Source organism: Oryzias latipes, chromosome 19, assembly GCF_002234675.1.
Source record: "Oryzias latipes chromosome 19, ASM223467v1".
In the NCBI taxonomy this organism is placed as follows: domain Eukaryota; kingdom Metazoa; phylum Chordata; class Actinopteri; order Beloniformes; family Adrianichthyidae; genus Oryzias; species Oryzias latipes.
Window position 1 is genome coordinate 22,896,765 of NC_019877.2, and position 15,517 is coordinate 22,912,281.

Sequence of the window (15,517 nt, forward strand, 5' to 3'; positions counted from 1 at the left end):
GGGGATAGGCTCATGTCTCCTGTGGTTGCCAATAAAGTTCAACAGGAGTCTGTTTTTTCATGTTTTGCTCTGACTGACTGCATAAACAGTGGATGCAATAACATTAAACAACGTCTCAAAGTTGGTCTGTCAATCAAAACGGAAGGTGAAGAATAGTGAAAACTAATTAACGCAAATTAAACACTGATTAACTTTTTGGGCGTTTTTTTTTTGTGGGATCTGGCAGTTTTTTGACGACTTTAGGGCTGGAAATCTGGCAACCTGGCAACCCTGCTGAGCCGACGCTGCGCTCGGTCTGCGCGTGCGCGCCGCGACAGGAAGTGGGATGTGTCCCGGATGAATTCGTGTTGCTGTTCCACATCTGAGAATCATTGAATCAGCTCCAGAGCGGGTTTGAGCCGAGCCCAGCGGCGGACGACGACACCCCCGCACTCCGTCACGAACAGCCGAACCCCCGGTGCCGGTCGGTCTGGACCGAACCCAGGACTTACTTAGCGACCGTCCAGCGCTTATGTAAAGGCAGCATGTGAATCGTCATTTTCGGACTTTTTAGTGGTGGCGCGCGCAGCTCCCGGTCACTGTCAGACAGATGTCGAGGACTCAGCATCACCTGATGATGATGGAGTCCTCCGTGGCGCTGGGCAAACCGGATCTGGCTCCCGGTTCCGCTGCCGGACTCGACCCGGTCCCGCGAAGCTCCGGAGGGGACCCCGGCAAAGAGCCGCAGGACCCGCCTAACCTGAACGGCTGCGTGCCCCTCTCCCATCAGGTGGCGGGACACAAGTTCGGCGTGGACAAGGGCGGTGAGTGGCGCGCGCTGACGGGACGGGTGTGTGGGGTCACTGTCCTCTACGACAACATGATTACAGAGAGGCTGCAGGGATTCGCTCTACTGCAGTTCATGAACTTTCCTGACATCCCATAATGAGCACTAGTGTGACTGTTGTTGTGGAAGTTTTTCCCACAGTCTGACTGTTGGACAGAAGGTCCGGCTCTCTGGCCCTAAACCCTCAGACGTCTCCCGTCTGGTTCCGGTCCGGACTCAGGACCCAGCAGTCAGGTTCTGCCTCACCAAACCGTTTCGTCTGAGTCTCCGTGGGTCGTCTTCAGGCGTGTTGGAACAGGAAGTGCTCATCCCCCAAACCGCCAAAGTCTAGGGTTCCAAGCTCGGCTCCTCAAAAGCCACCCCACACCATGATTCTCCCTCCACCTATCTTCATGTTTGGCACAATGTAAAATGCCGTTTCTATGGCAACTGCCAAAGACTTTCCATCTGATTGTCGCGAAGCATGACTCATTCCTCCAGACAGCACGTGTCCTCTGGAGTCCCAGCGCTTCTTCATAGCTCCTGTGTCACACGATCCGGCTCAACCGGGACACTTCCTGGCGTGTTGGAACGCTCAGGAACTCTTCCTGGCGTGTTTGAACGCTCAGGAACTCTTCCTGGCGTGTTTGAACGCTCAGGAACTCTTCCTGGCGTGTTGCAGCTCAGCCACTCACGGCTGACGCTGAAGTATTTAGCAGAGCGGACCTTCATGAGTGGACCTGTTCCCCACAGGAGCATCTCCTCACAGAACCGAGGATTCACTGCGCTCCTGACACGGATTCGTTCTGACCAGGTGTCTGTAGAAGAAGTCAGAACTGAATCGGGTCGCCTGTGGACAGGATTGGGTGAAGTCAGTCAGTAGTTGGGGCAGTTTTGTGGACCGCGGTTCCAAAACCCCAGAATCTCACAGCAGCTCAGAGACAAGCGGCAGAACCATGAAACAGAACCGCTCAGGGTGGAGCTCCTTTGCCTCTGGCGTCTGTCAGCTCCTGTGGGATGGCGGAACAGTTATGTGATGATGATGATGATGAGGAGGATGATGATGAGGAGGAGGATGTGATTTTCTTTTTTGCGTTCCTGTATCCCTATCTCATTCCAAGAACGAGGCTACCGAGTAAACAAAGGTTTCCGGTGATCTTATCAGGAGGCGGGCGTGTTCGGGAGGAGCCGCGCTGGGATTGATGTGTAAACACAAAACCAACGAGCTGGAAGGAGCAAAGGAGCATTTCCCACCTTCTCTGCACCTGCTGACAGTTTGACCAATCAACCCCCCCCCCTTTTTAGAACCACGTGACCCCCCCCCCCCCCCCCCCCCCCCCCCCTGCGGTCTTTCTGTTTGCAGGCTGCGTTCCTGCAGCTTCTGCAAACAGCATCCCTATTATACTGGATTCTTTTTGGGTTTAGTGTCAGACGTGAATTCTTCTCCGGCTTCAGTCTGATGTGACAGAACATCCCAGCAGCTGCAGATGCTGAACTGCGCCCCCTGCAGGTCTAGGCTACATGCTACTTTTTCCTTCTTAGATGCAGCTTTCCGTTTGTCTTTTCATGTGAATCTGTCCATTGGAGAGAGGATCAGAGAGGATCTGATGCTTTGAATCCCACCAAACGATCCCACGGGTGAGGCGCACGTCTGGCCTAAATCACGGCGGTTCTGTGGGACGCCTCCCCACCTTGATTGTCAAGGAAATGCCGGGCAAACACCGGAGGAGGGGCTTGTGGGTGATCAGGCCAAACCAGATCTTGTTTCACAGATGCTCTGCAGATAACAGCGGTTCCTCCGCTTCAGTTCCACGTGCAGAGTTAATCATTAAGCCGGGTCGAGACAAAGGGCGGTTCTGAAAGGCCCGTCTGTCAGACCTTAATCTAGGAACACCTGTCTGAAGACGAAGGTGTGTTGGTGACACGCCCCCTTCTTCACCTTTGTTCCCACTCCTGCTTTCTCTGAATGCTTGGAGCGAGCGCATTTATCCTGGTTACGGATCAAAGGCCTGAAGTGTTGGCACGAAGGCTGTGGTGTAACGGCTCGTCACGAGGCCGTTCAGTTCCTCTGTTCGCTGCAGTTCTGTATTTGCTGGATCGCTCGACACTTTCTGTGACCTTTAGTGGTTCCGGCCTTCGGACCGCTCTCGCACATCCCACTTTAACGCGGAAGATCCTCATTTGAGGGAGGAACTCTTTAGGTGTTTTGATGTGCAGATATCTTCATATTGAGCGCTGAACAGATCGATCCAAAGCTGGATGCAGAGCATGGAGGCTCCGCCCCCCACCGACCATGACCCTTTGTTCCTGGGTCTCCGTTCTCAGGACAACCTCAGGGACGATCAATCCAATCAGATCCAGTCTGGGTTTGCCAGTTAAAGGTTATGGATCTTGCAGAGTTTTTAGTTTTTAATATGTTGAGATTTATTCACGATAAGAAGGGGGTTAAACGCCAGCAGCTCCTCCCAGGAAGCTGCAGAAGAGCCCTTGAGCCACAGCAGGAACCTTCAGCAAAAGCAACAATGAACCCGGCTGCAGAAGAACCGCCAGCTGACTGGACGGCGAGGAGCTCAGGAGTGACGTGTGAACGTACGCCTGCAGCCGCCTCCATCGGGCTGCCGCGTGTTTCTGCACGCTTGACCGGACTGATGGAAGGAACCGCCCATCCGTCACTTCCCGGTCCACCTCGCCCCCACAGGCGTGACCCAAACCACACTGGGACAAATTCTTATCTTCCACTTCCTGACATCGCCCCCAATTGCCAAGACTGTAGGACGGACAGAAGGAGGTCCAAAGAACGCTGAGCGTCCAGGAGGGAAGATGGTCGTTGGCCTGGGCTTTTGGGCAATAAAAGCATTCTATACGTAGGTGAGGGGTAGACGTGACGAGCAGCAAACACCAGCAGGCCCTAACGAACCAAGTCGTTCCAAAAGTCAGAAGAGGAGCAACATGTGATGAGGATGTTTGGACCAAGTCCCCGTCCTCCATTCCTAAATTTGACGTAAACCAGGAAAGACCAGTTCTTCAAAACAGCCCTGGAGGCAGAAGGGGCAGGTGATCTGCATGATCTGATTTTAAACATGGGAGTTGAGGGCAAACTGCCCTCCACTCTCATGTTAAAAATCAGATCATGCATCCAAAATAAACGCATTTACTGAACCCTACGTCACACCGTTAAACCAAATCTCTATGCCGGCATAGCAGCAGGCTTAGGACAGGCCTGCTGTCATTGTTAGTAGTAAACAAAACCCCCTTTTTCAGAGTTTTGGTTGATGTTTTGTGCACAAATGACTTATCAAACCAGCCGAATCCATGACCCCGGCTTTAAGCGGAGCCCTTGGTGTGTTGCAGGGATCCTGCAGCACCCGGACGGTACGGTCCTGAAGCAGGTCCAGCCTCCACCCAGGGGTCCCCGAGAAATGCAGTTCTACAGCACGGTAACACAAAGCAACGCAAAGCACACTCATTCTCAGTGCATGGCTGTGGTGTGTTGGCTGAACGGGGGTCCGTCTGCTAAATGTCAGCAGTCCTTCAAAGGGACGCGTCTGCCCGGCGAGGACAGAGGACACCCGCTGAGCCTCAGCCCATAGATTTAGCAGAGACACTTTGAATAGAAACGGAGCTGCTGTTGTTTCTCTCTAGTGGGATGAAGCTCAGAGATCATATCTGAGCTTCATTACTGAATAACTCCACTCTTATCTTAACTGCGATACAACGACATCCTGACGGAGCCACGCCTCCATGACGCAGGCGGCTCACCCGAAGGAACATGCCCTGCATATCAGCATCACGCCATCAGCGGCGCCCATTTCCCTTCTGATGCTCGCTCTGCCCCAGGAGTCAGATGAAACGCTGACCAGAAACCCCAAAATGCAGCAGGGCAGCCTTTAAAGACCCGCTCCGGTGACAATTTCCACATTCTTGTGGAAATGATGGAGGACATTCATAAAGAAAAATAAGATCAAAACTGCGTTTCCGAGCATTTCTTTATTCAAATCAATGTTTGAAAAAGTGTAGAAACGACCAAATCATAATGAGAGGATAGATCAAAAGAGGATCAGAGGGGGACTTCAAAGGCTTTTTGAAATTCTTAATGTTGTCGTTGGCAGAACGGTTTAAATGGTAGAAGGTTTCGGCAGGTTGAGCTCGCATGACGCCGCCCCGCGGGTCGGAGCCGCCCCGCGGGTCGGAGCCACCCCGCAGGTCCAGGCCTGTCACTCAGGTCCAGGCCTGTCACTCAGGCCAGACTAGCACAGGATGATGGAGAGTGAAACGATGGTGTGTTTGTCACAGGTCTATGCAGAGGACTGCTGTGACCCCTGTCTTCTGGACCTCCAGAATTACCTTCCCAGATACTATGGCACGTGGTCGCACCCGGACAGGCCGCACGGTAAGACGTTTTTGGCAGAAAATGGAAACTGTTTCCACACCAAATTCTTCATTTTTGACGGTGAAATAAACAAAGTCACTGCCGTGAGCGCTGTTCCCCTTCACAATCTGAGTGAGTCTTTAGGAGCAGAGCCCGGTCTATGATTAACTAGTTTAACTAACCCTGTTATCAGTGTGGTGTGCAGGTTGAATGCTGGCTGCAGAGCAAACACAACAGGGTGTGTAGGCGTTGGTAAACGTGGCTGTTTAAAGGTGACATTCAGATTTACATTGAATGTTAACATTCCTGGAATTCCCAATTCCTCTGTGGTCCTGACGTACCTGCTGCTGATCACCTGGATCAGTCAGGTGTGTGCAGAGGCAGGACACTGATGCACAGCTTTGTCTGCCAGAGATTCCTCAGGTCGTCATATGAAAAGCTGAGTTTGGTGTGAGATGTTCATCATAGAAACACTTTAAATGTGAGAGATTGATTGTCTCTCAACGACCTGAGGAATCTGTGGCTGACGGCGTGCGCCGTCTTTTCAGAGAACCAGGTAAGCTGGAGAGGTCTTTCTTCAGATGTGGACGTTTGTCAGAAGCCAGAGCAGAGGTAGCTATAGGGGAAAGATCCAAACCTCTGAGACTCGTCTTTTCAAAATAAAAGCAGAGGGGAGATGATGCCAGTTTACATAACACCTGTTCAGTTAAATGAATTCAATGCCAACATTCCAGATACTTGCTCAAAATGCAGAGAAGAAAAGGGCTTTTTCACTGCAGAATAATAAAACAGATCTGGTCTGTAATCAGAGAAACTATCAAACAAACTATCTCAAAAGAAATGACACTGAAACCAGCCTTTTTTATTTTGGGAACCGATCCCAAAAACAATAGATATACTAGATCAGAAAAATCACTTATAGACGTGTTTATTGCAGGCTAAAAGATCGATAGCAATGAAGTGGAAAAACTGGACTAACATTCAGAAACGGACTAAACTGATGTTACCTGTACTGCTGATGGAACGTAGAACATTTTTGTTAAAAGGAAAAAGACCTCATGTGAATCTGTTTGGAGACACGGATCTGTCTGACGGGGTTGATGTTTGAAACTTCAGCCTGAACTGTGAACTGGATTCTGTATTTTTACTTATTTTTCAGGAAAAAAGTCTCTGTTGCAGGAAACATATCAAGGGTTTGTGTTCAAACTCAAATTGAGTATAAGACAAACAGCATAGGGTGTCTGAGAGGAAAATATCTTTTTAAATTTTATATATATGAATTATTATTTTTGTTAAATTTTATTATTATTCTTGCTTATTATTATTATTATTATTATTATTATTCTTGCTTGTTGCATGTGTTTTAGTTGTAGTGCAAAAAACCCCAATAAAAATATTGTAGGAAAATAAAGAAAAGAGAGGAGATCCACGTTTCATCATGAAGCAGCCGTTCTCCTCCTTCCACAGCAGGCCTGCCGGGCCTGATGGGAAACGGATCAGTGCTTCCATCTGTTTACAGTAGCTCCAGCTGAGTTCCTTCAAAAAAAACCTGCAGATGGACATAGAAAACAGCGTTGGCCCAGCAACTGTCGTTCCTTCAGACTCCAAAACGGTGACCTGAACAGCCCCCCACTCATGATTCCCCTCTGAAGGAATGTCCATGCTGCTGTTGTCATGTCGAAGGGGAAGTTCAGCTGAGGAAGGATTTCTGTGTCCCAGCGGTGTAGACGGATGAGGAGACACTCATGAATGCCTCCGCAGACCGTTTTCTCTGTACCGCACTGCAGCGAACATCCTGAAGGAACGTGACACCGTTGAGGCTGTGGTTGTGGCTCGGAGGGTCTCCAGCGGGCCCCTCTCATCCAGTTTGTCGACTCATCTTAAGCTGTGTTGTGGGGCTGTGTCCCGGGTTCTCTGGTCTCATCCTGTCGTCCCTTCACAGACCTGTACCTGAAGCTGGAGGACGTGACTCGCCACTTCGTCAAGCCGTGCATCATGGACGTTAAGCTGGGCCAGCAGAGCTACGATCCTTTCGCCTCGCAGGACAAACGAGAGCAGCAGATCAAAAAGTACCCGCTCATGGAGGAGATCGGGTTCCTGATCCTCGGCATGAGGGTACGCCTTTCTTCCTTTGGGGAGCTCAGTCATTTCAGCGACTCCAGGATGCAGGCGGGGTGTTTTTCTGTTCAGTTTAAACCACTTTAGGACTCTTGGAACAAAGGCTGAGGTGGCTTTTCCCTCCTCCTCATAGACGCTCAGTATTCGGGGTTTTCATTAAGATAATTCAGCACTCGGGAGGTTCAGAGTCCAGAGAGGTTCTTGTAGACTTCGTTTGGGTCAGAACAACACCCCTTCAGTGGAAACGGATGGACACCAGCTCTCCTGTTATCAGGATCACATACTGTAGGCTGGACAACAAAACGGGGATTCCAGGGCTGCTGGCTTTGTCCTTGCAGAGGCAGCGGTCTGTACAAACCCTCCTCTTCCTCTCGTTTCAGGTTTATAACATGTGCAGCGACTCGTTTTGCTCCTACGACCAACACTACGGACGGGGCCTGGTGAAGGACTCGGTGAAAGACGGTACGCTGCTCTTCTTGAGGGGACAGTGGAGAAAAGAAGGCTTGGGTTTGGTGTTCAGTTGGTTCACGGCGTTGCAGCCTTTGGAGTGTCTTTTCTGTCCGTTTCATGGTCATCACGTAAAAAAAAAAAACGGTCGATCATCTATTCAACTCGACCTCACGAGTGCTTTCCAGTTCATTTAAAATGAAAAAACACAATAAAAGCTGAAGAAATCAAAGGACCTGAACGTCCATTCAGGCTTCTGCCACAGAAGGAAGAAACCAAGAGTTTGAAACTTTTTCAGGACAAACACGCAGAAAATGTTCACAATTCTGGAGGCTTTCCCTTAAAAACTGATGGTGTAGATCCTAAAAAAACACCATATGTTGTTCCAAAAAAACCATCATTTCAAAGCGACCAGTCATTTCCTTCCCTCTGTAACGCAGCACCGTTCACAGTTCAGTTATACATTTATTTTACATTCTTCAGACTTTTTTTAGATTCCTCCAAGTCTATCAGTTCAGTTTTTATTCTTTTCAAAGGAGCGTCCTCGTGAGGGCCACTAGTGACCTGCTCCCACTTCTAACTAGCTTTTTTTGTGTTTCATCACAGCTTTTAACACATACAACAATTCCCTGAAACAAGTTGGACCATAAGTCCACATCCAACGTAGTGTACAGTAAACTTTTTAGATCTAGTTCAAACAAAAAGTTGCATTGAGGCAAAGTGGGACAGATACTTGTCCAACCGTGAACAAAGGTACAAAAAACAGTCACGACCCCAAATAAGGTTTAACCGTGTGCCGTCCACTGTATCTGGATTTAGTTGTAGAAACGCTGGCATCTTTTCCATCGAATAAACTTACTTGATAATTTGCTTCCATTCAGTTACAGATATTGATGCTACATTTTTCCAATTTCCTGTTATGGTTTTCTTAGCGACCAATACGTTATATGTATTTTAATCAGCATCAAAGTCTTCTGGAAATGCACCCAAAACGTGATACAGTTCTTAGGGCACATGTGTGAAATGTGCATTAGAGCTGGCCGGTGGTATATACTGTACCGCAAATACTACACATCCCACAATGCTTTGCCAGTCAAAACCGTCCATTGAGAGTCACTGACAGCCATGCTCCAGTCACATCGGACACATTCATTTTAGCTTCCACAAAAATGACCAAAGATGGACAACCGGAGCTTTGAAGACAGGTGGGAGGCAGATTATCTGTTCAGACTTGTCTTGTGGGCGGAGCTAATGTAGCAGTAACCACAGAATATAACATAAGAAGACACTATATGAACAGGTTAGACATTACATATCAGTTGCAGTTAATTTTTCAATAAATATCGAGTTTGGTCCGGGACTTTACTTCACTGCTTCATTCTGGTCCCTTGTGAATTTGAGTTTGACACGTCTGACCTAGCGGAATCTCGTGTTTGACCATTGTTTTAATCTCCTTCTTAATAGTTTTTCTAAATTCCCTTAGAACCGGGCAGTCAAAGAAAACGTGTATGATCTCCAATTTTTCCACATTGCCTCCAGCGTAGGGCTGTGGTTGAACCCCCTGGCAAAGTTAGAGATCCACAGAGGGGTGAGAAAGAACCGCATTTTGATTTTCCAGTCAAATTCTTTCCATAGCTGGCTTTGGTCCTGTCCTTGTCCTGACCAACAGCTGAGCAAACCCATGAGAACCGAAAGCCTCTGGTGTTGGACAGATTTTACTATAGGGGTTATGAATTCCCATCTTTTCTTTGATATCAGATGTATTCTGTCTGGAGGCAGTTGAGAGTCTCTTATCCCTTGTGCTGTCTTGTGGGGTCAAAACGACCCCCCCCCCTTCCATTGACGTGTTCTCCCTACCATGACAAAGGTGGATAAAGGTGGAAAGATTTCATGTAATCCATGGACACCAGTGAAGATCACAAATCATTGAAGAAAAAAGGTTCAGAGCACTGTCTAGTGGGTCTAGATGACCCAACTCCCAAAGTCAACGTGCCTTAGAAAGCACAAGGGTTTCACGAGTTGGAAACGTGTTTATGCGTTGTTTTTTTCTGCGATAGTAGTAAAGTATTGTCCCATCTATGCAGTTTGGGGTTTTATTGATTCTGTCTCGCTCTTTGTGGTTCATGATGTAATGTCTGACTACAGATATTTATTAAAAAATCACTCGGCAGAAGACCAAACTATCCTCCAAGCTGTGAAAAGGACTTAAATTCTGTTCCACCGAGCAGCTGGGTAAGATTACTAAGGCCTGTAGGTGGGGCTAAAGCCGGGGTCACCAACGATAGGCATTGCTCTGGAAATTGACCCTGTGTCAGGTAGGATTTTTTTGGACTACAGTCCCAGATGACGGCGTTTTAAACTCGGGACTCGCATGCAGTAATGCATCATTAATGCCTCATCTGTGTGGCTGCAGACGGAGGAAGAGGAGCTCCTGGAAGGTTCCCATCGGATGAAGTCTTCTGTCCCAAACATAAACGGACTTCTTAGGTTCTCCTGTGATCAGACACGGTTGGGTTTTTCCACATACCTGACATGTTTGGACGGACATGGCAGGTATGTGGAGAAAACATCGGATAATACCACCGTCACTACAGACACGGCGTTCCCAATGAGAGACCGCCCTACAGGAAGTGATGTCACCTCAGGCTGTTAATGTCTTCATTTTTGGGGTCACTGCTTCCTTTTCCTGTTTGATTAAAAAAAAGGCGTCTGTCCGTCCAAATGTATTTATTTATCCCTTCATGGTCTGTGTGTTTAAGGTTTGCTTCCTCTGATCTGCAGGTTTGGCCAGATTCTTCCATAACGGCGCCGGCGTGCGGGGGGACGCCGTCCTGGCCAGCATCTGGAAAGTGCGGCAAATCCTCCACTGGTTCCAGTCCCAGCGGAAGCTGGCCTTCTACGCCAGCTCCCTGCTGTTCGTCTACGAGGGCCTTCCCTCCTCGTCCTCGCCGTCTCTGCCCGCGAATGAGAGCGCCGCTCTGTTTTTGGCGGCTGACGGCGGCCGGGAGGAGAAAGCCGTTAGGGGGGAGACTGGGGAGGGAAAGGGAGTCGCTGAAAACAACAACAACACCGAGGAGGCAGCGCCGCGGCTATGCAGCCCGCCCACCATTTACAACGCATTCATGAAGGCCAGAGACCGCTGCAGTGGGGACGGGCGTCTCCATGGCAACGGCAGTGGCTCAAACTCAGGACTGTGGGAGGAGGACAACGCCACCTGGCAAAAGAGGGGGGACCTGAAAGCTTCGCCCAACGGAAACCAAACCAAATCGCAACTGGAAGGAAAAGATGAGGACAAAAAGAGGGAGGAGGAGGAGGAAGAGGAGGGAGGAGGAGGTGAAGGAGGACGGGACGGCACTGACGTGGAAGTGAAGATGATCGATTTTGCTCACGTTTTCCCGAGCGACAGCTGTGATCACGGATACATCTTCGGTCTGAAAAACCTGCTGACAGTGCTGGAGCAGATCCTCTGTGACGCCACCACCTCCTGAAGGAGGCGGGGCATAGGGACGGACGCCATCCCCCTCCCCTTCAACAACCTGAAGGAGGCGGGGCTGAGGGACGGACGCCATCCCCTTCCCCTTCAACCTCCTGAAGGAGGCGGGGCTGAGGGACGGACGCCATCCCCCTCCCCTTCAACCTCCTGAAGGAGGGGGGGCAGAGGGACAGACGCCATCCCCCTCCCCTTCAACCTCCTGAAGGAGGCGGGGCTGAGGGACGGACGCCATCCCCCTCCCATCCAACCTCCTGAAGGAGGCGGGGCTGAGGGACGGACGCCATCCCCTTCCCCTTCAACCTCCTGGAGGAGGCGGGGCTGAGGGACGGACGCCATCCCCCTCCCCTTCAACCACCTGAAGGAGGCGGGCTGAGGGACGGACGCCATCCCCCTCCCATCCAACCTCCTGAAGGAGGCGGGGCTGAGGGACGGACGCCATCCCCCTCCCCTTCAACAACCTGAAGGAGGCGGGGCTGAGGGACGGACGCCATCCCCCTCCCATCCAACCTCCTGAAGGAGGCGGGGCTGAGGGACGGACGCCATCCCCCTCCCATCCAACCTCCTGAAGGAGGCGGGGCTGAGGGACGGACGCCATCCCCTTCCCCTTCAACCTCCTGAAGGAGGCGGGGCTGAGGGACGGACGCCATCCCCCTCCCCTTCAACCTCCTGAAGGAGGCGGGGCTGAGGGACAGACGCCATCCCCCTCCCCTTCAACCTCCTGAAGGAGGCGGGGCTGAGGGACGGACGCCATCCCCCTCCCATCCAACCTCCTGAAGGAGGCGGGGCTGAGGGACGGACGCCATCCCCTTCCCCTTCAACCTCCTGAAGGAGGCGGGGCTGAGGGACGGACGCCATCCCCCTCCCCTTCAACAACCTGAAGGAGGTGGGGCTGAGGGACAGACGCCATCCCCTTCCCCTTCAACCTCCTGAAGGAGGCGGGGCTGAGGGACGGACGCCATCCCCCTCCCCTTCAACCACCTGAAGGAGGCGGGGCTGAGGGACGGACGCCATCCCCCTCCCCTTCAACCACCTGAAGGAGGCGGGCTGAGGGACGGACGTGGTCCAGTAACCCAGAGCCATGGCGGTCCTCGTCTTCTGTCCACAGACACTAACCTGTGAAGGCAACATGACCCTGCACCTGAACGCACCATCTCAGAGCTGTCAGACCCACATGTCCCCGTCAGGATTCGGCGCCGCGGCCCGCTCCTCTAAAACTCCTGCAGGTTTACTTTTAAGCTGTGCGTTTTAGCTGTTCTTTCAGAGGGAACCTCCAGGTTCCACATGTTTTTTGATGAATGCTTCCCCCAAAAGTTGATTTAAAAGTTTTCTAGACTAAAGGAGTTTTTCCTCTCCTGGTTTGAGGATGAAGAGTGGGTTTCACGTGGTTTACCTTCCCCCCCGTCCTCGGCCCTTTCATGTCCATGGACGTAAACTGGATTTGCTGTAAATGTTTACAGGTTCCTGTCGGACTGGAGACCCAGCAGAACCGCTGGTGTTTGGGGGTCTGACAGGCTCACAGGAAGCTGGAACCCGCCTCGTGTTCAGGTGGCGTCGTCATGTTGCTCTGCGGGTTCAACCACTGTCAGAAAGTTTGTAACTCAGGAATTCACTGTACTACCGATTCTTACGATTGCTACTACTCCTTTGTCTCTGAGAGAATCCTTATGCTGTATGCTTGATGTTGAAAATGTTTTATATCATTTTAGTGGCTATTTATCTCATGAACACTGACCTTCAGTTACTTTATATACGGCGCATTTGTACTACAAGAGCAGGAGCTGGGCGGTTCGAACGGCGGGTTTGTCGGTTGCCAAATCAGCTTTCTTCTTCCTCCGTGGTTTCACCGAACTGCAGAGCCAGTTCAGCTTCAGGCCTGACGTGGATCTGGTCTGTGGGCCTGACGTGGATCTGGTCTGTGGGCCTGACGTGGATCTGGTCTGTGGGCCTGACGTGGATCTGGTCTGCGTTTCGGAAACTGGAGGTTTCCTGTGGGAGGGGCGGTCACTCTGGTCCTCCTTCAGGAGAGTAGCTTGTCCCAAAAGGAGAAGTCAGGCAACAGATCTGGCAACTCCGTGTTCTTAAAGTTTGACAATCGTATGTTTGCAGACTGACATTCAGGTGGAAATCCCCCCCCTCCCCCTTGATTGAAGAATGAATCACAAAATCAGCTCTTCTGATTCCTCAGAGTATTTTTTTTCTTTCTTTTGACATTTCTGGCAAAGAAGTGATTCTGTTTATTGTAAAGATGACTAGAATGAGAGAACAGCCGCCCAACAACGTCTAATTAGATTTACATGCAAGTGCATCATGTGCCTCTAATTGATGAGAAGCTGCAGTGAACCCATAGATGTTCCTGTTGGACGACGATCAAATGCTACTAAAGTAACCCTTGACCCTGCTAACGTGTTAGCTTTAACTAATGTCTGTGTTGTGGCGTGACCGGGCTGCGACACGCGTGTGTCCAAAAACTGAGGTGCAGACTCGGATTCTGCTTTAGGAATGTGTGAGGATGAGCTGGAGCTCCAGAACCGTTTTAGCTGAAAAGGAAAGTCTGGTTTTGTACATTTGCCTGAAATCAGAGGTTCTGAGAATCTCCTGAGGAGCTTGTCGCAGACGGAGTTTGCTCCGAGGCTTTGTGTTTCTCAGAATCGAACCCTCGTGGTGATTTCTTTTTTGGTCCCAGGCGACTGACCCTGTGACCGTCTTCTCATAAATCCAAGTGAGCAGAGTTTGATGTGTGTGTTCGAGTCTCTCTGCCACGCGGTGGCCTTCATCTCCACGTCCACAACGAGTCTGTGGGCACCTCTGATGAGAGTTCGCACTGCAGCGGCTTCATCCGTTTGTCGGGTCAGGAGGAAGGTCGTGACCTCGGAGGAAGTCTGCAGCAGCAGCAGAGACGCCTTGACCGTTGTCGTCGGCGTCACCTTCTCGGTTTGCGTGCAGCTGTTTGCACACTGGAGCTGCTTGACGCTCTGAACTGTCAGCTCTGTTCTCTCCAGCACACATATGAAACTAATACTATGAACTACATGTACATCAGGATATTTGCTTGTAATGTAACTTGATTCCATTGATTTTGGTTTTAATCTGAGCAGCAAATGATTCGGTTTTTAACATTACAGTTTTTTTAATAAACGTCATCCTTTGTTCCAAATGATCCACAGGAACGTTGAAGCCTTTTATTTCACCAGTGGGGGAGAGGCTTTCTGAACCTCTACAGGGATTGGCTGGGGTGGGGGTGTCATAATGAAGGGCATTCATACGTTTAAACTTCATTAATCATAAATGATTTTGTTCATCCCATTCAAATGAAACTTTATTGATCTATGAAATGCTCACTGTAAACGTCTGAATTGAACGCGTGTCAACAGGAAAACAGATGAAGTTCAGACAGTTGTGGGTTTGATCACAGAAACAAATGAGGTTGTTCTTCTCGTTTGGCCTTTAAGGCTCTGAAGGTCAAAGAGCTACAGGTGCTTACCACAGGTTCAGCTAGTCGTCTGGGGTCAGGCAGAAATTTGAACGTGGGCCGCATTTGGCCCCTGGGCCGGATTTATACAGTCCATACATTCTTGCATCTTACATCAGTCCCACACAAAGTTCAGATCTTGATAGTCTAATGTACTGTAGCCATTCTATCCAAATAGAATTGAATTCATCAAGTTCCAACCGGAGTAAAGATGTTAGTTCCCAAAGGTGTCAAGGATCAGCGGGATCCATTCTTCCACTTTAAGCACTCGCCGTCTTCTGGTAATCACTGTCTTACTGGCCAGCAACATAAACCTCAAGAATTTAGATGAAATGACCCAGGGGGAGGAGCTTAGTCACCTTTAACCCTTGTGCTATCCTATGGGGTCCAGATGACCCAATCCTTACATTGAGGTGTTGTCCCTACCATGACAAAGGTGGATAAAGGTGGAAAGATTTCATGGAATCTATGGACACCAGTGAAGATCACAAATCATTGAAGAAAAAAGGTTCAGCGTACTGTTTAGTGGGTCTAGATGACCCAACGTTAAAGTGCCTAGCATAGCACAAGGGTTAACCAGCACGTTCCAGATTCCTGCTCTGAAAGGTCCTCTTAAAAATCAGAATGATGACCATTTGAATTCTTTGACAGTCTCCTGTGAATGATGGAGGAGTGGGGGTGCTCTGGTGGCTGATTGGCTGATCGCCGCCTGACAGCAGGTAAGCGCCCTGCAAAAAGCTCCTGATGTCATTTGTGTAGGAACATGCTGCGTTGGGCATCTTGTGGGTTTCATGGGGGTGGGGGGGGGGTTACTAT

General features: G+C 50.1%; 1 protein-coding gene across 1 annotated transcript; it reads left to right on the forward strand.

The window, feature by feature from the left end:
* Positions 1-305: 305 nt before the first annotated feature.
* Positions 306-14,391, forward strand: ipmk (inositol polyphosphate multikinase). The gene is made up of 6 exons (XM_004080777.4): positions 306-803; positions 4,157-4,242; positions 5,099-5,195; positions 7,117-7,289; positions 7,673-7,754; positions 10,521-14,391. Exons 1-6 carry the CDS (start codon positions 590-592, stop codon positions 11,225-11,227), a joined length of 1,359 nt encoding a protein of 452 aa, XP_004080825.1. The 5' UTR covers positions 306-589; the 3' UTR covers positions 11,228-14,391.
* Positions 14,392-15,517: the final 1,126 nt, after the last annotated feature.